At 35.8% G+C, this 23,229-nt stretch overlaps 2 protein-coding genes across 2 annotated transcripts in view; one reads left to right on the forward strand and one right to left on the reverse strand.

Moving 5' to 3' along the window:
- LOC127512884 (alpha-1-antitrypsin homolog) lies at positions 1-3,791 on the forward strand. The gene is made up of 5 exons (XM_051894241.1): positions 1-18; positions 1,817-1,921; positions 1,965-2,238; positions 2,380-2,596; positions 2,896-3,791. Exons 1-5 carry the CDS (start codon positions 1-3, stop codon positions 2,987-2,989), a joined length of 708 nt encoding a protein of 235 aa, XP_051750201.1. The 3' UTR covers positions 2,990-3,791.
- The window catches only part of npdc1b (neural proliferation, differentiation and control, 1b), a 25,198-nt gene continuing 5,305 nt past the window's right edge, over positions 3,337-23,229 (reverse strand). The window contains exons 2-9 of the mRNA XM_051895441.1: positions 13,732-13,878; positions 9,101-9,193; positions 8,199-8,423; positions 8,018-8,084; positions 7,181-7,265; positions 7,005-7,081; positions 5,567-5,666; positions 3,337-4,880 (exon numbers count right to left, since the gene is read on the reverse strand). Coding sequence (XP_051751401.1) covers positions 4,803-4,880; positions 5,567-5,666; positions 7,005-7,081; positions 7,181-7,265; positions 8,018-8,084; positions 8,199-8,423; positions 9,101-9,193; positions 13,732-13,878 — 872 coding nt within the window. The 3' untranslated portion in view covers positions 3,337-4,802. The remainder of the gene's footprint in view (positions 4,881-5,566; positions 5,667-7,004; positions 7,082-7,180; positions 7,266-8,017; positions 8,085-8,198; positions 8,424-9,100; positions 9,194-13,731; positions 13,879-23,229) is intronic.

Genomic DNA, 23,229 nt, shown 5'->3' on the forward strand with positions numbered 1-23,229 from the left:
ATGGTAGATGGTACAATGGTAAGCCACCCCTTCAAACACAAACCTTAAGAACGGTCTGTGATGAGGGGCTCTGGATATGAAAATATGTATCTTTTAGATCTACTGATAAGAACCAATTCCCTGGGAGAATCTGCAAGAGGATTTGTTTCAAGGTTAGCATTCTTAATGGCCGTCTCATGAGGGCGTGGTTCAGCTGTCTCAGATTGAGGATGGGCCTGAGGCACCATCCTTCTTTGGAATGAGAAGCAGCTGTAAATCCCTGACTTGCTATGGGCCGCAAAAACTATTTCCACTGTCCCCGTAAGTGCATGAACTGAAGAGTGGACATAAACCAAATAGGGAGTGTCCTCACCTCAGCTCTTCGTGCACCTCCGGAAAAAAAATGGGGTCTGTTAAGCGCTGCCAAATCCATTGCTGGGATCTTCTGGGATCTTTTGCTCAATATGAGATAAAATCATTAATGCTTCCCACAAATTTATGCTGTAATTCACCATTACACACAACAAAACAAACATATTATTCATGGTTTTGTAAGCTGTAAATTACACAAATACATCCTGTGACTGCTATAATTTAATACACAAATAAATGCAGTCGTTCACAATTGTATTTTGCATCGAAAATATATATGAACACGCTGTTGCACCTTTAATAGCTTTTGATGCTTATTTTGCGATGTTTTGTCACTCACAGTATGGATGATTCACTAGTTCACATTTAGCTACATATAATCAGATCAGGGTATAGAATATGCATATTTGGAGTACTGTACAAAGAGAGGGCTCCAAGCTTGGAATTTGGCCCAAACCCAGAGTATTCCCCTCATTACTGGCTGGGATAGGAATAATCAAGAATGAGGAGTTGGGGTGGAGGAGGGATGCTGGAAAACTGTCTGAACCAAGGTAAGTCGGCTCTATATATATGCCTTCTCTCACGCTGATTGGTTAGATTTATCTGAATGTGCTCCTCCTGAACTTTAATATATGTTAATAAAACATTATATCATGTTTGTGTCAAAGACAGGATTTATTGACGAGAACGTCTGTGATGCAGATACTCCTACAAAGCAAAAAACCAACTCAAATTTTTGTTACAAAAAACATGTCTACAAACAATATGAGTGTATTATCTTTTCAGTGCAAGGATTTTGCTGACACTGAATGTCTTCCCTTTACCCAATCTACGCAGCCACCTGTGTGTATTTCAACAGTAGGTGGCTCAATATCTCATCTTCATTATTCATTTGTTGACATGCACCCAGGTTTTACTCTGCTTGCATAATAATACAGGTCATGCAGGGGTTCTTATATCTAACATCACCTAAAGGGGTCACTAGAATTGTGCTATTACAAAAAAATAAAAAAACGTTTACAAATAGCTGAATATACATATTTGATGGTAAACTAATTTTTTTTTTTTTTTTCAAATTGAAATAAATTTTGAAATGTACTGTACTTAATAATAAAATATATATGTAATACAAATCATTTTGAAAATGATGGCAACTGCTGTACATCAGTTACATATCAGCTGTTATCTCATCAATGTGGTTAAACACTGATACTGGCAAACTTTTGTTTATTGCGCTGATTTGAGTGCATTCTTAGTAGTTAATAATTAGTTTTCTTTGCTGAGTAAAATAAAAAGTAAACAGAGTTAAGGTCTGTTTTATCATCAACCTCAAGGACATAGGCTTTATAATTCAGTCCAGTTTGGGGAAAGAGACACAGCAGCAATCTGGTTTTCAGAAGATGATTTGTAGACTAAATAAATTATATATTTATCAAACTCTGTAGAATATTGAACAAAAAAAAAGACACATGGGAAAATAGATAAAGTTGTTGAAGATCTGGATTCTAATACCATGATGAGCCTTCTTATTTACATATATTTTAAAGGTAAACCAACTATACACAACATAGTCACAAACTCTACTAGTCTAGCAATGTCATAGTGTACTTAAGGCTTCAAATAACCTTTCTTTCTTTCTTTCTTTCTTTTGGAAGGAAGGAAGGAAGGAAAAGAAAATGGACCATGCCGACCCAAAATTTACTCATGAGGCTGAATTCCATGTAGATGCTAAGACCACCATTCCAGTTCAAATAATGAATCAAAAAGATTACATCAAAATCTTTTATGACACGCTACTCTCAACTAAAGTCCTTTCTCTGGACTACAACTCCTACACCATATTTCTGGTTCTCCCAGATAATTCAGTCACTGAGCTGGAAAAGGTTATTAATCGATGAGACTTAGAAAGGTGGAGGAATGTGGTCTGGAACAGGTTAAAACTATCTTTTCTGTTACAACAGACACACAAACACAACACTACTCAAATACTCAAATGTCTCTTTAGGTTGTGTCTTAAACTGGACTAAGGCTCCATCCATCAGAACTTTTTGTTTTTGTCTTTCAGACCGGTTGACATCTACGTCCTTAAGCTGTCTCTAAAAACATCATATTCCCTGAATGATATTTTGAAGGGAATGCAAATGACTGACATGTTTACAGATAAGGCCAACTTCACAGGAATTTCAGAAGAAAAAAATTTCATGTCACAGGTAAAGAAATACACTATGCTAATTAAAAATAAAAAGTGAAATTGTAAATTTAATGTGAAATTCATATAGCTTATTTTTATAAAAGTCAACATTTGAAGTGGATCAAAAAAGTTGTCCTAAGAACTAAGTTGTCCTAAGAAAAAGGTTTTAGGACAACTTTGATGAAAGGTTTTGATCCACTTCAAATGTTGACTACTGTACATGCACTTTTATTTGAAATGGACTTTTGCAATGTGATTTTTACTTCCAGGTTAAACATCAAGCCGCTTTTGATGTAGACGAGGAAGGAATAGAAAGGCCAGACTTTGGGATAGATTTCTCCAACAGTTTACAGATTTGATCGTCCATTCATGATCTTTATTATCGACCCGGTAAATTACAACATCCTTTTCATGGGAAAAATTGTTAACCCAGTGGAAAAGCAATGACATGACATTCAAAATGTCATAATTGACATTAGATGGCCATGATTTATCAATTTATTTTGCTGACCTTTTGGAGTTTGTAAAAATGATGGCAGAGTATTTTAATAGTACAGCTATAGCTTAAAAGTTTCTGTTAGCATGTTACTGTCTACATTAAGTCAGAATATGTAAATAAATAATGTAATAAAGATTGATGTGTCTGTGTATACAGGTTGAATTGCCTTATACTGAAATGCCCTTTGGAAAAGGCACATAAAAAGAAACTCAGGTGTCTCATGTTGTATGTCTGTAAATGTTTTTACGTGTACGCAAAACAGCTGGTAGGTTTGATATCAATGAAGATGGGACACTTTATTATTTGAGCTGATATAAATATTTATTTCCTCTTTATATATTCCATCTTTACATGCATGTCAGGCATCTCAGTAGCTGAAAAAGTTTCAGTGGGTTCAACTAAAGACCATTGTTTGTTTTGAAAATTGAAGGTCATATCAGAGTTAGCATCCCCACAATGACTGTCTAACAGAACAGACAGTTGACATTTTTTAGGGCTTCGCTTTGCTTCAATGCAACATCGATAGACTGACGACACTGCCACAGTTTTGACTAGAAGATTCAAAGGTACAAGATCTAAAGGAACCTGAAGGGATCCACTGAAGGAATTACTGAAAATTCTGCACAGAAACTGGCTACTGTTGGCAGGTTTCCTGAGAAACAGCAGCGAGCGACGCGCTCTAGAATCAAACTATATCACGTCACTGTTAGTGATTTAGTGCAGAGGTTACCGCACATAGATCAGAAAATCCTGGCCTGTACACCATAGCAACTATGTACAGTGTGTTACGTTGCAAATCAGGTATTTTTTGGCTGGGTTTGACAAGAAAGAAAAAAAAAAAAGTGTCCCATAAATGAACCAGAAATGCACACTGATTTTGTTCATTATTACACAGCTTCAAATCATGCATAGTAGGACCATTCTGATTATACAGAGGCTACATAATATCATTTAGGGTTAATTTTGTGTGCACAATTATAAAAAAATAGTAAAATCACCATTGGTATTTTAAAAATACAGTCACAGACGAATTTGGTAGAAGAAAACATAAAATATGCTAATCGTATAATTTACGTTGCTCCTCAAGGGGCGTCATCTTCCACGTCCATTCTAAATATGACTAGTGTTTGCAGGCAAGATATGTTCAAATAAGTAATTCTATAAACAAGTTTCTTTTCCATTCCACAGTATTCACAATATACTACAGAAGACGTCATAACAGAACTCAGCAATGACCTGATATTAAATGAGTCTTGAGCTGGTATCAAGAACAGATCATGTTCAAGCTTTTTGAGAGCACAGAGGATGCCCAGTCCCTTATGTGTGTTACTATTAAACAGGTCCAGAAGACTTAAGGAAAGAGACACGAACTGTGCATGATTATATAGGATGGGTGCAACTCTTAGTCAGAAATCCCATGCAATGTTTTACACATCTGCCATTAACTGAAAGGTACTACAGTGCAGCATCCTGGTCCGAAGGGGCTGGTCTTTAGAAAGTATGCTTGTGTATGTGTGAATCAAGTTAACAAAGCAAATTATTTCTGACAGTGTTGCAATGCATTCTATTTCAGCTCATGGATAGAGGCTGCCATCTTGCATTTAACAGCACAAAAAAACTGCCCTCAAATGTCCATACGAACCACGATGCAAGAGCAATTGACCTTCGTGACCTTGCTTGAATGGATCAGATGAGGAAAGCACACCATTGTGAATTCATGCGTGTTTGTGCGTGAAGTGATGTGTCCTCTGAGTTCTCGCGTTAGTTGTAACTCCTCTGCAGGTGAAGATGAAAGGTGGAGTCATCGAACAGTGGATTTTTCACTTCCATTTCCCCAGTCTGGAAAGAAAAATAAATTTTCAGACACCACGTCACTACACGAGACCTCATACTGTAGCACTGCGGGTGACATATATTATTGATTTAATATAATATTGAAAATTGATTACACTTGCAGAAGGCGTGATTTATGACAGCGTTAGGGAAGATCTCTCTTAAACACGAACACAAAGACATAAGCCGCTTTTTCACCGTGAGGCCAAACCATTCTCTTTGCTTAACTATTCCATTCCGTGCCAATCCGGCCCAGCTAATATGGATATAGTTTTATTTTCCACTGTGGGGCTAACGGCTGCTCTTGTAATACAAATGCATCAGTCGTTGCCATGGTAATGCAAGAGTTTACAGATAATATGAGATATAAACTGCGAGCATTATGGCGGATGATCAGTTTGCGTTTACGTCACTCAAATAGAGTGCTTAGACAGCTACAGAGAAATTGGTAGCTAGAAGACAAGTGACCAATCCTGAGTTGTAATGTCACTACACACATTCTACCAGCACTGTTCAGCACAGTTAACCAACCATGCTGAGAATTCCGAGCCGAGAATGGTTTGTAATAGTGCCGTGCTGTACAAGACTCAAATGGAAATACAAATGTTCTTACAACAATTCGGCCCAACGGTGGAAAAGGGGCTATATATGAAAACTGTCACACATTTAGAATAATGAAGTATTACTCTTACTGGGGCAAGTCCAGGGCACTCATACACAGTGAAGTCTCCGTCTTCATTTTCCTCATCCGAAGTGGCTCCTGACTCAGGAATCTTGGAATCACTCCGTTGTCTGCATGAAGATAACAAGACACAGAAGCCATGCCATTTAGTTGTGAGTAATATTATAAATAAGCTGATATTTAAGCCGATAAATTATAGCCAAATGATCATGGGACCTCACATTATTTATTTTTTTCCTGCTTTAAAATTTAGATGGAGTAGATGTAGAGTAGAATATAAACTACTGTTAAAAAGTTTGGGGACGTTAAGATTTTTTAATGTTTTTGAAAGAAGTCTCTTATGCTCACCAAGGCTGTAATTGTTGGTACAAAAACACAGTTAAAACACCAATACTGTAAAATATTATTACTATTTAAAATAACCATTTATATTTTAAAAAATATTTTAAAATTTAATTTATTCTTGTTAAATGGCAAATCAGAATTTTCAGCAGCCATTACTCTAGTCTTCAGTGTCACATAATCCTTCAGAAATAATTCTAATATTCTGATTTGGTGCTCAAGAAATATTTCATTATCATAAAGCTGTGCTGCTTAATATTTTTGTGGAAATTGTGATACATTTTTTTTTTTTTCCAGGATTCTTTGATTAAAAACAAATAAATAAATTAAAATAAAATAAAATAAAAAAGCTTACTGACCCCAAACTGAATGGAAGAGTATATCTAATATACTCAAATTATTCCATAAAGACAAGCAGACAGGTCAAAGGATTAGTCCACTTTCAAATAAAAATTTCCTGATAATTTACTCACCCCCATGTCATCCAAGATGTCCATGTCCTTCTTTCTTCAGTCGAAAAGAAATTAAGGTTTTTGATGAAAACATTCTAGGATTTTTCTCCTTATAGTGGACTTCAATGGTCTCCAAACGGTTGAAGGTCAAAATTACAGTTTAGGTGCAGCTTCAAAGGGCTTTACATGATCCCAGACGAGGAATAAGGGTCTTATCTAGCGAAACGATCGGTCATTTTCTAAAAAAAATCTAAATGTATATGCTTTATAGGCACAAATGATCGCATCACAAGTGCTTCCACCAGAACGCGATTCCGTATTCTTCAAAAAGCTTACGCTGAATGTCCTACGCCTTCCCTATTCAACTTACGGAACGAACGCGGAGCCAGTTCCGTTTCTTCCGTAAGTTTAATTTTGAACTTCACTGTTCGGAGACCATTGAAGTCCACTCTAAGGAGAAAAATCCTGGAATGTTTTCATCAAAAACCTTAATTTCTTTTCGACTGAAGAAAGAAGGACATGGACATCTTGGATGTCAGGAAATTTTTATTTGAAAGTGAACTATTCCTTTAAGTATTGGTGGGAACCGTTGTATCCATGAAAGGCAGTTAATGAGAGACAGGAATTTATTAAAGCTATTTGCTGACTACTTACTTGAGTGACATCATTTGCTGCTTCTGAAGCTGAAAGTGGTACATCTGGGCACTCTGGGCAAGTGTTTTATCTCCAGTCTAATAATATAATAATAGAAGAGCGTGTAAACATACAAACAATAAGACAGATGCCAGGATTTCACTTTGTTTTTGTATGTGTATATATGCTCTACTAACCATTCCACCATCATAGGAATTTGGACCTATCAACCCAAAAGCAGGATAATCGACCTTCTGGGCGAGACGATTGCCTCTCTGCATCCTGAAAAGAAAGAGGACACAGCGTCAGTATCATTCATGTTTACTTGTTCATCCAAAAAGGTTTTAAAAGGTCTTTAAAGACCCCATAATATCTAAGTTGGGGTTTTATGGCAATTAGTCCTTGTGTGTTTTTTGAAGATCTACACAACATCTACACAATCATTCAAAAGCTTGAGGTAATTTTGTGTTGTTAAACGAAGAGTCCTATATTCACCAAGGCTGTAATTACTTGATTAAAAATACTGTAAAACAGTAATATTGTGAAATTTTATTACAATTTAAAATATCTGTATTCTATTTTATTATATTTTAAAATGCAATTTATTCTTGTGATGGCATAGCTGATTTTTCCTTTTTTCCAGTCCTCAGTGTCACATGATCCTTCAGAAATCATTTTAATATGCTGATTTAGTGCTCATTAAACACTTCTTCTTCTTATCAGTTGAAAACAGTTGACCTGCTAATTTTGTGGAAACTATAAAACATTTTTTCAGGAATCTTTGGTGAATGGAAAGAACAGCATTTATTAGGAATAGAAATCTTTGTTAACATTGTAAATGCTTCTACTGTCATTTTTTATCCTTGCTGAATAAAATAAACAATTTCTTAAAAAAACAAACAAACTTTTGAACAATAGTATATATGCTAATGTACTCATAAAAGTTGTACAATCTTTCTCTTCCAGGTTAAGTTCATTACTGAGAAAGTACAAAATACAAGTCAGACTGGGATGTAAATCATGTGAATTCTCACCTGACCCAACACACTCCAGTCAAGACCATGGCCACTGAGCCCACCATGAGAAACACACCCAAAAATACTAAGGGAAAAAACAAAAAGTGGAGTTTGTCATGAAAAAGTTATAGAAGGAAAAGGACTGCAGTCCACAAACTCTTATATATTTATAACCACCAACAAACAATATATAACGCACTGATGAAGGAGTGGTCCTCAGAGGGATACGGGATGATAAAGGGAGCGCTGTGCACTGCAGAGATAAATGGAGTGTGTGAGGCTGGGCTGGTGGTAGAGGAGGCAGTGGTCAGGGCACTTGTCAGAGGCTGTTCTGATGTAGCAGTGGTAGGAGATGCTTCTGCTCTGTGCTGACTGCTCGGCCAGGAATGATCTTCAGGGACTTTGGGAGCAGCCGGAGAGGGGGCTGAAGAATACAAGGAAAATACAAAAAAGAAAGACTGTCAAGTCTGAATGGAAAATACTGAATTTACATTGTTCAAGAAAGTATGGAAGCCTGTCACGGAATAAATTTTTTTTCTAATTTTCCCATACATAAGTGACCACAGCTGTCAAGCTCCAAAATAGAGAAGAATAAAGACCATACATGTAGATATGTATATAAATGTTGTCTTTTAAAGCCATACAATAGCTTTTTGTGAGGAACAGAGCAAAAATGAAGTCATTATTCACTGGTAAACTTCCCCTGCCAGCTTACAAATTACATTCTTGCTGACATTTAATTTAAATATTGCCTCTAGTCGTGCCAGACCTGACATCATCAGGACCAAACACCATTACTTCTTGTGTGTGTGACGTGAACTTTGAATATAAAGACAAATTTGTTCCTCAAATTTCAAAGAGATTCAGAAAGATTTTGTATGGCTTCAGAAAACCTTGAACATAGTGCACAAGTAGAACCTGACAGTCATGTTTACTGTCTGAGCTTGTAAATACTTGTCTTTTATGTAAATACTTGTCTTTAATGTCTTTTTATGTTCCACAGAAGAAAGTAAGTCATACAGGTTTGGAACGACATGAGGGTGACAGAATTTTCATTTTTGGGTGAACTATCCTTTTAATAGTGCGATCCACATGTCTTACCCGAGTGCTTCATCTCTGATTCTCTGTGTTTGCTGATGATGGAGGAGAGAATGTCTATCTCTTCATCCAGCTCTGGGAGAAGGCTGACCTTGGCTGCTTGGGCAAGAAAGAGTGAAAGAGAAATAACAGTTACAAAGGGAGAGAGAGGGAGGATGAAGAGAGCTTTCAAAAGCTTGGGTCTGTAATTTTCTAATGTTTTTAAAAGAATGTTTTGCTCACCGAGGCTGTATTTATATGACCAGGAAAAAAAAAAAAAACTGTAAAAACAGTAATATTGTGAAATATTATTACAATTTAAAATAACTGTTTTCTGTTTTAAAATATTTTAAAATGTAATTTATTTCTGTGATGGCAAAACTCAATTTTCAGCATCATTACTCCAGTCTTCAGTGATCCTTCAGAAATCATTCTGATATGTTGATGTACTGCTATCAATGTTGAAAACAATCTTTTTAAACTGTGATACTTTTTTTCAGATTTTTTTTTTTTTTGATAAACAAAAAGTTCAAAAGAGCAGCATTTATGCAAAATAGAAATATTTTGTAACATTACAAATGTCTTTACTGTCACTTTCAATTTAATGCAACCTTGCTGAATAAAAGTATTAATTTCTTTAAAAAATTACAGACCTCAAACTTTTGAATGCATATGGAACAGTGTCCATAAAGCCTACTACAGAGTTATGTTAGAGTTAAAGCTGTTGCTCTGAGCTAGAAAACTGTAACAGGTCAGTTACAAAACTATCAGAACTATCTAAAGTGGCAAATTCTGATAAGGTAAGTTTAATAATAATAATGCACCAAGGAATATGACATCTTGGCATAGTTTGTATTGCCTTGGGTAAAATGTGTATGCCATCCTCCTAGCACATATTTATGAGCATTTAAAATGATTTATCGTGACACGCACCAAAAAAGTGTTTATGAGCTTGTCTAATACTGTGTTCGCTGAGTGTGCATATGTGTGAGTGTGTGTGCGTGTATACTGCAGTGTGTGTAGGCGGATTTGGTCAGTCGGTCTGTCGTGTGGTGCTGCTATGCGTATGTGGGCAGTGGGGCGTACAAGCGGGCAGTGAGAGATAGGGGGAGGGGCCTCCACAGATTCATGAATGAAATCTGTCGCCACGGCAACCACTGGAAAAGTGCCAAGAGCAAAAACTTCAGAGAGAGAGAGAGAGAGAGGGAGGGTGACGTGTGTATGTGTTTGTGTATGTGAGAGAAAAAGACGCTTTGAACCATTGAACCTTGAAAGTTCTATTTTTACCAGAGTGAGATACATTTACTTAATAGTGTCAGATTATTTATTTTCCACCCCAGATAACGTGGGAAAACAGCTTTTGTTTGATGTGGACCACATTAAGAGATACATTTTTGTCTAGTGACCTTGAAAAATCATTAATAGGCCTAAACAGACGAGATAATCTGCTTTTCAATTAGAATGTTCCAAAAAGTGTATACTTGCATAATTAAATGCATTATTAAGCACATAATTAAACACATAAATTAAAAAATTACGAAATAACTAATAAAAATGAAATCAGCCATTTTCTTTTTACAGAAAATCCTCTAAACTTAACTCAATGTTCTATGTACATAGTGAATCATAGTCTTCTTAAGTATAAAATGCAACATAGCTAAAGAACTATGTGCAATAAAAAGCTCATAGTAAATTAAAAGACATTGGATCTCATGTACTAACAACCATGTGCACTCCTGTATGGCTGTATTTTTATGTAAACCTGTGTGTGGACATATTCACACAGGAATCATGATTCATCAATAATTGCATATTTATGAGAGTCCTAACGGGTTTTATTCACTAATAATTGTGTAAAAGTGTTTTCTAACTTATGTGAAAAGGTTTTCATGTCAAATTTCTGCCATCCCTCAGTCATGTTGATGAATCCAGACTATTCTGTGAAAGAGCACTAACCCGCAGTTAGTAATTTGCATATTGCATGCCCTAGTCATCACCATATAAGGGCTTTCCGCACAACCTCTCTTGCACAGCCATTCGTCACTCACTTCCTGAGATTAAACGTGGCAAAATCTTTGAGTAAAGTCAAGTGTGTCAATCTCAAAGCCAGCTGAAACACAAAAACACATTTTAAATGGGCTTTTACTGCACCTATCCCACATCAAGATACAACCCTTACAGAACAAAAATATATGGGAATATACTGCAAAATACAATGTGATATATTACATAATACAGTTCCATATATGGGAAACTATTGCTTATATTTTTCAATATACTGCAATATATGCATTGACCGTGTATGGCTATATTGATACATATAAAATGTTTAGACATCAAGAAAAAAATAGCATTACATGTGATATTCATAAAGTTTTTTCCTTTATTGTGTACATATATTGCACATACACGTTCCCATATAAATGTGAATGTATTATACACATTCACAGAATGAGTTACAGCAGATTTCTAGTTTCCAGCATGCTTTGCTTCTGTATGTCAAAGAAGAGTAAATGTTAAAATTAGATGTTATTTCATGTGTTTTTTCTTAATATTAATATAGGGGGAGATCTGTTAGTGTTTAATGTTGTATTATTTTGGAATTTAAATGGTTTTCTGGTATTTCTGGAGTTTTCGGGGTTACCATTGTGCTGAAAAGTAGAGCCTGTGATTAGGTTGACGATTGGCCGAGCACCATCAAGACTATATATTACTTTATTTAAAAAGTATTGGCTGTGCACTCTTCAGCACAGTGATAGTCTCTTTAGTACCTGCAGGTGTGCTTGTGCTACTGTTAACTAGCTTGAAAATATGAAACATTTATAATGTGAATAATTAAAAAATATAATAAATATATTACATTATATATTTCTCTCTATATATGTGTTTATACTGCATGAGTAAATATATCTGCAATATATTACACATGCAATACAATATCTTATAACATGTACTATGAAGTACTATACTATGTACTATATTATGAAGTGTATTACCGAATATAAAATTATATACATTATAATATATTAGTAAATATATTTACATATTTTTCAATATTTGAAAAGCAGCAATTCCTTATGTATTCAATATATTGTAATATATTAACACAATATAATATTCTGTATATTGTAACACATACCGTTAAATCGTTTAATATATTGATCATTCATATATAGGGAAATATATTTTCTTTACGTAAGGGAATAGACATAATTTTTGTTATTCTAAAATAAGAATAATTACTTGATCGATTTCTAATAAATAATAATATTATATAAAACATTACATCTACGTATACAAATAAAAAAATTCAGTTTAAGCAATTGTTTCTAAGACCACAAGGGCTTTTGCAAACCTGTACATGTCAGTTTTAAGTTTTATTAAAAAATTTAGAATTGAATACATTTATAATTCAGATGCAACCTTATTGATTAATAATCAATCGATGTGAAACCATGCACACAGATTTTTAAATAATCAAAATTTCTGTGCATTAAACACAGTTAGTAAATGAGACCCCAAAGGCTTTGGCATAAGCCAGAGAGCAACTACACAATAGTAGGAAGGTCAGATGCCCGAGATTAAACCAAATCTCCTACCATAAACACACAAAAGTGCAACTTCATTTCACTTTATACTTTATATCAACTTTATATCAGTCTAACAAAAACAGCATTTAAATATAATATAAAAATGAGTAGCTGTGTCTGTCACGAGGAAAAAAAGTCTGTGAGAAAAATATGTGATGCCTCTAAGGTCTTCTAAATAAACTGTAAAAAAAGAAAGAGAGAGTTAAAAGAGGGAGAAGAAAATGGTGCTGTTCATGCTCCTGCCTGTTGAATGGTATCGATTAGGTGTCGACAACCGCACTGCCCTCCTATAGCAGCACTGGAAAATTACTAATCGATAATCCTCAAGGCTGTAGTCAAAATGAAAAATTTTTTTGGCTACAAACTGGAAGCTGAAAACGAATAAAACACTTGAGGATATTTACATCTAACGGCTGCTTGTTGGTATGGTTAAAGCTAAGTGGGTTTACACCAGCATTTGTCAATCCCTACCACTGCAGTGTAGAAAGAGACCGCCTGAATTATTTCATTAGCCCCCCTCCCTCCAATTGCATCTGCAGCAATGTGTGGGTGGAAGAGGGGGAGAGGGAAGCCAGACTGGAAGGTTGCAAGGAGTGAGAGGTCTTCCACTGCAGTTCAATACATATGCCAAAAGCTAATGATGGGGAAGCCTAAAATGCTTCCTTACAAAAGCTACGTATCAGATCAACACTGCAGCACAAACTGTGAACCCTGTGCAGTAATACTGTGTACAATGACGAAAGACCAAATACCAAGGTATAAGTCTCACCTTCTAAAAAAAAAAAAAATTTTAATTGTGTAATTGCATTAGAAGCTCCAAATGTACATGGGCCAACCTGAAGTAAATGCTTTATTAACGCTATTTGAGCATAAGAAACATTTGCAGGACAGCTCATGTCAGATTTTTTTGCTGATTTGAAATGTTATCTAAATGTGAGTTTGGCACCGATCATAAAAGTTGGTCTTGCATGCTGCTTGGAGCTGTTGAAAATATGGCTGCTAAGTGAATTGACTTTCCTTGAACGAGACTTTGGTACGACTCAGTCTGATGTTGACAGTACTCACCCGAGTGATTTCTTCTCCTGACCACACACTTCCCTCGTTTGTTCTCCACGAATGGGTCTAGGCATGGGCCGCAGTGTGAAGAGCCAGGCTGGCAGAAATGCCGTCGCTCCCGGGCACAGTCCAGACTTCGAGGACAATGTCCCAAAACTAAGACAGAAAAGACAAAGTCCCATGAATGACCCACTCCGCTTTCTGTTGAGGTTCTGATGACCTTGTTGGGGTTCATTAATTTTTTGACGGTTCCCTAACATAAATGACCAATATTTTTCCAATGACCACAGTGACCTAACTGCTGACATATAAAGTCTATTGAGACATTTAATTATATGACTTTGTAAGGGGCAGCGGGAATCTATGAATGCAAACAAATTGCTTTACCTAATCTTAAAATTATATAATAAAGATGCCATTGGATTAACAAAATTCTTTTGACTCTCTCAGTCATTATGTCTAATTTTGAGATGCCCCAAAGAAATCCATCTGCAGCTTAAAGGAATAGTCCACCCATAAATGAAAATTTTGTCATCACTTACTAACCCTCATGTTGATCCAAACCTGTATGAGTTTCTCTCTTGTTGAACACAAAAGAAGATATTTTAAAGAATGTTAACCAGACATTTGACGGTAGCCATTCACTTCCATAGTATTTTTTTTCCTGCTATGGAAGTCAATGGCAACCGTCGACTGTTTGATTATCAATATTCTTTAAACTATCTTTTGTGTTCAACAGAAACTCATACAGGTTTGGAACAACATGAAGTCGAATAAATGATGACAAAATTTTCATGTTTGGGTGAACTATCCCTTTAAGTGATCCTCAAATATGCTTCCACTGATACAACAAGAACACGTCAGGCTATTTGTCACACAGAATAATTGCATAAACAACTAACAGTAATCAGCCTGCTCATGTAAGCATAGCGTTCTTTGAGCTAGTGTATTGTGTCTTGTTACTGTTATGAAGGAGAGCTTAGGAATGACAGTGTAGCAATAAAACAGCAGTGCTATGTGGGCAATGCAGCTGAGGGCAGAACTGGGGCAGCAGGTTAAAGATAAAGAGATCCAACACCCACAAGTATCAAATTATGTCTGAGAACAATAAAGTAGTCGTGTGTCTCCCACTGATTGTCAGCAGGGATCCATGCCGAACAAATGTTCATTATAACACCACAAGTGTTAGTATCATTCTAACGAACAATGTTTGGTGGAGCTTGTAAAGGTACACACAATTCAGCTGTTCAACCTTTTGTTGGTATTCAGCAGGGAGATATGAATAATAAATAATAATTTCTATTATATTCATCTTTCATCAAATATTAACTGCACATCTCTTTTATTTAATGTTTCTCATCTACATTTACCATAGTTCAGACAATGAATTCTAGAGCAGCGTTCAAAGCTATAAGGAGCAATTCATACAGAAAAAAAGAGAATGCTGTTTTATGCAAGAAACACTGCAAAAGGCACAAGCACAATGGTAAAAGATGTCCATCTAGCGCATGTTTACAAAGAAAAATAATGAAAAATCAGCACAGTGGAACGCTACAATAAACACATTCAATGTGACCAGCCCCTAAAACAGGTCTCGCGTGAAAGGAAAACTGGTCAAAAATATAAACAGAGGCCATAAAACTTTAACAGATGCAGCAATAAAAACGGACATTTAAAAACAACAGTGTGTGTGCAGCACATTTTGATATTTAATCATTATGAATGTAAACATTGACGGATGGTGATATCTACGGATGTGTGATGAGATGCACGTAAAGAAATGCTCATCAAACTCACTTAGGTCTGGGAAGCATAATGCCTTCAACTTTAAATGTAGTTGAAAGTTCCATTGACATTTGGATTTCCTAATTGTGCACCGACATAACACAATTTAAATATAAAAAAAAAACTACAACAAATGAAACATTTCATTTTCCAGCAAAAATGCATGCTATTGGCAGTTTAAAAATACTTGATTTTAAACATATTGCATGAATGCACTTTTGCCCTATTATTTACACAGACAGTGAGAGACTAACACAATAAATGATCAAGAACAGATGAATTATTTAAAAATCAGCTTGAGATTAGGCCATTATGTTCTGTTTTATGCACATCAATGTGTGAAGATACATATTTGAAACATATGTTTTTAGGAGTTAATTTGAAAAACCTTTTTTTGCACCACTAATTAAGACAAATTTGTAAATGCATAAATAGCATTTACTAGGCAAACAAATGAAGACATATTTTAGCATTTTTGCAATTGTCAGGTGAATATGAACACTCTTTGAAATCATTAATAAAAGATATGGGATGTTTTTTCTCTTCCCTTTTAAAAGCCAGTTATTTTGCTATCCTATTCCTAACTATGCATGATTATTTAGTGATTTGCATTTTATTATTTGCATTTAAGAACTAACTATATTTCTTATCAGAAGAATTGTTTTTAATAATCAAATAAATTACTGTATATAATATATTTTATTGTATTGTATTGTATAAGTGTCTTTGATCATATTCCTGTTCTTACCATTTTATGAAAGCAGTAAGCTATTCATGCGTTACGGTGATTTTAACATGCCAAAGGGGGTTTTAGCACTTCATTGCATGTTGTGCCTATAGGAACACTTCTTATGCATAGTAAAATCATCGTAATGCACAGCCTCAAGTGGCTTATTGCTTTATTGAGTTCTACTTCTGAAAGACAGAGCCACTGAAACCTTGGCTCCTGTTTCCATAACAACTGCTATAGCAACAGAGTAAGTGTGACATCATCAGGTGTGAGTCACTGCCAATGCAGTAGCTGAAAAGGGGGCGGGGATGAACTCTTCTGAACCAGAGCGAGTCAGGGGAGAGAGTGAAGGAAACAAATCACAACAATTGAGAATATGACATAAAAATTGTATTATTTAAAAAATAATGAAGTGCAAAAGAGTACATGCTGTGCACTATCAAAGAACTGTGCATCATGCCTACATGTATTAATTGACAGCCTCATTAGTAGTCATCTTTATAGTAAAAGCATTACTGACCACATCGTTTTCAGACTCATCTACAAATCTCTCACATTATTAAACGCCATTGATTTCAAATGCCCAAAACAACAGTCATTGCCTTGCAATTTGCTATTTACTGGAACAGCCCATTAAGTGCATAAATGTGAAGAAGTGACTCATTAAACCTATAATGCATCAGCAGCAATGGTTTTTACCAGAATCCCTCATGTCACTGTGCTGGAGGTGATGCAGAGATGAACATGAGGGTTTAAATCCGAGCTTCTCTCTGTTGTTCTTTAGATCTTAATCTCATTAACAGAGGAACATCAGGTTTATTTTATTTGAAAGTCTCTCAATCATACAGACACATTCATGTACGCTGCTGCACAAACACATTTTACTGCTCTTTATCGAACACAACAATCCATTTGTCTAAAAATCTCTGGCTATCAATTTAGCATGATAAGAAATCATCACTTCCTCGCATGAGATGAAGATGACTATCATACATGCATCTGCATGTGACCATCTCAATCAAACCATGTGACTGAAGGATACAAGGTCCAAACTCACACTGTTTAGACAGTCTGGTGCGGTGCAAGTTGTACCTCAAGATAGTTCAACTTTTTCCATTCCGTTGAGCTCCATCCAGCTGTTTTTGAACACAAAATCACATCCTTTAAACCAGACTAATTATAAGATTAGCTGATTAGTCATTGAGACAACCAGCTGACTAGTTGATATTTAAGATATGTAGAGTTGCACACACTAAGTCCAGATGAAGCCGGGTGCACCACTGTGCGATTTATAATAGTCCTTTAAGATTGTTGCTTGTCAGATTGTACGAACATGATCCTCATGTCACACTGTGGGATCTCAGCTGTCATTTATGTCAGACTGTACGACAGTCAAGACACGTTAAAAAGGGCACGCGCACATGAAAACTTGTCTGGAGTTTTACACCATCAACCCATACACGTTCGGTGAATGTGGGCTGCATTACACGCAGGACTGAAATGGTGGCTGACAAAGAAATCTCTAGCGTTAATTTTGATCACGGCTTGTCTTGAAAAACGAAGACAATTTGACGTTCGTCGTAGAAGTCACACTGCAGGACTGTGCAGCAAATCTTCTGACAGAATTTCGTCTGAGGTAGAATTTGATCCCAAAGGTCATTAATCAGCTGTCGGTGAACATGTCAAACTAGCGATCAAAGACTACAGATTTTAGCCTAGGATTATAGCAATCTTTTAGGATTCTCAAAATTTGTCTCAGGCGACCAAATCGTGGCCAAAATCACACAGTGTGCACCCGCCTTAAGAAGTTCTATTGCAGTTTTGTAAGACTTTGTAATTAGAAGTGAAGGGAAATAGATCACAGTAATCTGTTACAAAGCAAATCTAATACCTACTTCCAAGCACACACACACACACACAGATCACTGCTATGGAGCACCACTATCATCTCTCAGTCCATCCTGCCAACTGCCAACAAAGGCCAAAGTGGCTCCACCGAGGGTGGAAAGTGTCGGCGTCTGGCCACGGTTCAGACATGCCTCAAGGTGACCCAGTCATGCTGGTCTTGCTGTGCAGAGTAAAGATGAAACTCATCCAGGACAGACTGAAACAGACCTCAAAATATCTGACAGAAGGACATTATAAGGCAGAGCTTTTTGTGGCACATTGATTTTAACACCACACATATATTTTTATAATATCCCAATCCTTGAATGCTTCATACAGGTTTAACACATCTACATTTCTTTTATATTGCCACTATTTTTCCAATGAACTTCAGAACTGGCATTCTTGTGAATTATCATTCGCCTAGCAACACCATTCTGTGAACACAACAGAAAAAGGAATGATGTTGTTATTCATGCCAGACTAAGCCAGTCTTTTAAAACTCCCTGTAATTCTCAACTTCTCAATACGTTTGAAAAACATGGCAAGCTATGATGAAGTAGTGTGGACTGCATGCTGTCACTCAAAAGAACTTTGTGTTATATGACATGACTGAGGAGGGCTCAGAGTGGAGAACAGAGCTGCAGGGTTTTCTTGTTCTTTGGAGGTGTTGAATTCTCTCATTGTGAAATGCCCCAAAAAAACGTATTTTTGAAATGTTAAAAATAAACGACAGCGAGTCAATAACCAGACTCTTTAAAGCTGACTCATAAGAACACTGGGCAAAATAAATTATTACAATCCTGTCACTTCTCATCATACATTTATATTCCCTGTTTCCGCTTGATGTTTTATGCTAATGTTAATCCTTTCCCCTGTAAACTGTTAAAGAATTTAAATCACATATACTAAAGGAACGGACTGAACTGTAGATTACAATGAGTAACTGGCAGCACCATGTATCCCCCTTCCCCCCCTTTTTTCCTTTCTTGTTTGTTTTTTGTCGTCTTTTTGCTTCTTTTATTATATTGTTGTATGAAAAAAAAAAAAAAAAAACTTGAACGTTGATTGAATAACACAAATTAAAGGTGAAGTGTGTAATTTCTGTTCCATAATAGCAGCCCCAAACAGAATTGCAAAAATAATTACTGATTCAAATAAATTTAAAACACTTTTCATGCCATCTGGTATAAATAGATAAAACTGTTGCAATTAACATTATTATCGACCAAATCTGAACACAATAAAATAGTACATTCAGTGAGACTGGAGTCTAGAAATAGTATTCTTTCATCAGCTGCTGTCACGATGAACTGTGAATAACATAAAAAATGAAAATAGAATCTTCCTTTTTTAGCCACCTCACATTCATACATCACCGTCTGCTTCCTGACCTCAGATTGGTGCTCATGTATGAATACATTTGTCTTATTCAGGGCAGAAGTTAGGTGGCCAGTCTTGTCTCTAAATTAGTAATGAGAAGAAATCCATTGTGTCGCTTAGAGGGGAAATTTAATTATCCAATTATTCAATAATGTGCAGTAAAACATGGCATTTGCATCATTGTATGTACAGTATTATTGACTCAATAAGAGAACACCAATATTAAAGAAAAGTGTGAATTTTTGAGCAATGCAAAACAACTACCTCTCTCTGTCCTAAGCTTAACATGCCACTTTAGGATAATAATGTCTCAATAATAATGCAGAGAGACTCCTGGGCCACCATGGCTCACACCAGGAGACAGTGTATTCTCAGGTGAGCATGACCTTATACGACACGTGCAGCACTTCAGCAACTCTACAGACACGGTATTTATAATTCAAAAAGGAACCAGACAGATTTCACACATGCACTGCACTGTCTCAGATCGTTTCTAAGGGTGTCAGGTAGTGTCATGTCACCGAGAACATCTGGCTTAAGCACAGATAGAAAGATGTTTTTAATCCTGACAATTTCACAATGCAATAGAATTAATGTAACATACACACAGGTAATGGATTTTATTATAAAACCTAAACAAATTTGTGTTTGAAATAATGCATTTTCCTATACCACATTACCACATTACAGGATGGAGAGTAAAGGAATAATTTTATCATCAGCGTAAAAAAAAAAATCACATTAAGTATTTTCTGTGCCCTTAAAAGTCTTTTAGCAAAACAAAAGTTATAAAAAAAAAAAAATCATTAGCACTTTACAATAAGGTTCCATTAGTTAACAAACTAACAATAAAAATGACTTTGAAACCATTTATCAATTGTTAGTTGACTGAAGACTGAAGACTGCTTGCTATAAGATATAGAACTCTCCTCGTCCCTGCTACACCTGTGACACACCCTTGCTACATTGCTATTTTTGGGTAAAACTTTACAATAAGGTCTCATTAGATAACATTAGTTAATGCATTAACTAACATTAACTAGCAATAAGCAAAACATTTGTTACCGTTTTAATTAATCTTTGTTTATGTTAGTTAATAAAAATATAACTATTCATTATAGTTCATGTTAGCTCAGGTCCATTTAAAATATTAACAGGTACAATTTTAAATTTTTAGCAATGTTTTATCGGTTTGAGAGGGGTGAGATGAAACTTTTCAAATCCGTTTGATAGGACATGTAAACACTTGACTGGATTGAAAACCGAAACTGGAAAGTTTTGCGCATGTGCAATGTTGTAGAAATGGCACAATGAACGCACGGAATGAGCTGCCGTTGTTGTTGAATATAACAAATGACTGTTGTGTCAATCTAAAATTCTCTTTCCACTCATCATCTTTGAAGTGGTGCAGGACAAAGTTGTCCCACAAGTGCTCTCATCTGCAGACGCCTTGTTTTGGGTTACGGGACGTGGCTTTTTTACCGCTTGATTAATATAAGCATCATGGCACAAAGCTTTGTGTGCTTGTCGCCTCCTGATTAGGACCCGATATAGATAAATATTAAGTCTGCTTTTTAAAACAAAGAAAAGGAGGATGGTTAGTATGCAACAACAGCGGGAAACTCTGTATATTCATGCAGCATGTGCATGTCAAAAGATTTGAATCTTGTGACAAACGTGCACATCAACTCGATCGCTTTATTTAGCATTTATGTAAACACTATGTTTGGATTCATCAATCGGAATGATTTAATTCAGATTGAAACAAAAAGTGTCCATGTAAACATGGTTACTGACTGAAACATACACAGGAATACATGAGGCTAATGAGAAACAGGTGTGTGTGTGTGTGTGAGATGAGTAACCATGGAGACTAACAAGGGTAACTATATGGAAACTAACAAGACAGCCAAGAAAACCAAGGAAACATGTCTGTTTTGACCATTTCCTTCAGTGAACTATTGTAGCCTATAGAGGGTATGTACATGACGTCACTGTCGGAAGGAGTGACTGCGGTTACGCCCACTGAGTGGCATTAATGCCACAAAAAACACACAAAACACATTCATAATGGGAAAGAGCTTTGCAATTGACTGTGCAAATAGATTTGATGAGAAATCTGTGAGGTATATTTTTACAGACTGCCGAAAGCTAAAGAAAAGAGAAGCAAATGAATAGCTGCAATTCACAGAAACAACTGGACTCCAGGCAGCAAAACGTGGATTTGCAGTTATCATTTTGTCAATATGTTGAATTCTGGGGCAAAATCATACCCTATATATTGTATTGTTATATTGTATTGACAACTCATCATTTAATATTTACCATCTTATATTCTGCATAATCGGGTGTTTTTAAATAAATACTGACATAAAGTTTTAAGACTGGATGACATATATATATATATATATAACATTGATATAAGTGATCACCCGGATTTAGACCCACCTATATTGTATTTATATAAAGCGTTCACAGCATATTTGCTTTATGTATTTCCTCTGCGTCAAAATCAGGCACATGTCTGGAAATATGATTCCTGGCTGCATGTCAATATCCATGGATTACTGGATCTTTAGTAAGTTGTAACAGGAACACTATCGAGTCCAAACTTTAGTTTAATCGTTTGTTTTACTTGTGTTTTACCCGCGTTTTCACAGTTTCTACTTATTATATCCAGTCATGCAGCAGGCTCTTTTGCCACTCAGTCTGGCTGAGGGGGCGTGTTTCGGCAGGAAAGTGACATCAATGCATACCCTCTATTAAGGCAACAGAATAACAAAATAAAAATCCTTGAACATAGACACAGGGGAATCGTGACAGGGTGCATTAAATTGATAATAAATGAGGATAAAGACCGTTATACTCTTACAAAATATTTCTATTTCAGATAAATAGTGTTCTTTTGAACTTCCTATTCATCAAAAATCTGGAAAAAACATATCCTGGTTTCCACAAAAATATTAAGCAGCACAACCATTTTTAATTGTGATAATAATATTAAATGTTTTATGAGCACCAAATAGCATGATTTCTAAACAAGGATCACTTTTCCTTTCTTAAGAAAGCCTAAGCTGCTGACTTTTTGTTATGTTCATCCCAGAGCAGTCCTCTGATACTCTCTAACACTTCATGAACCTATGATATTCCCAAACCTCACAGACTTCCCTGTTAAGTACCTCAGACTTCATCTTTAGAGGCCAATAGCACAGTTTTTTTTTTATTTTTTATAGCATACATGAATTACCAGTAGCAGATCGATACAGGTGGAGCTGGGGAAGGTGGAGGGTTGTTGAAAGCGCGCTGCAACTGCTATAGCAAATGCTGACCAAGTATTTGAAGGTTGAGCAGCGAGCTCATTGGCTACTGAAACAGCAGGAACCAATCAACTGTGCCCTATTGATAATGATGTGATTGTAATGAGATTGAGTTAAGGACCTATCAGCCTGCGCCATGTAGAGTATCATGACAGAGCTTTGTATTTGTGACCTACTGAACAGACTCTGTTGAATCTACAATAAACATTCAGAAATACTGTCTCTTACTTATTTTTATTTATTTACCTTTCTTTCTTTCTTTTTGCATTTTTCTACAACCAGCTGTGTGAGCTGCTATTAACCCATATTTGGCAAAGAATATGTAATTATTAAATACTTAAACGTGTAGCAATTTTGCTGCATTGAGTCTCTGAGGGTAAAAAGAGAGAGAAAAAAACAGAAAAG

Source organism: Ctenopharyngodon idella, chromosome 5, assembly GCF_019924925.1.
Source record: "Ctenopharyngodon idella isolate HZGC_01 chromosome 5, HZGC01, whole genome shotgun sequence".
NCBI lineage: Eukaryota > Metazoa > Chordata > Actinopteri > Cypriniformes > Xenocyprididae > Ctenopharyngodon > Ctenopharyngodon idella.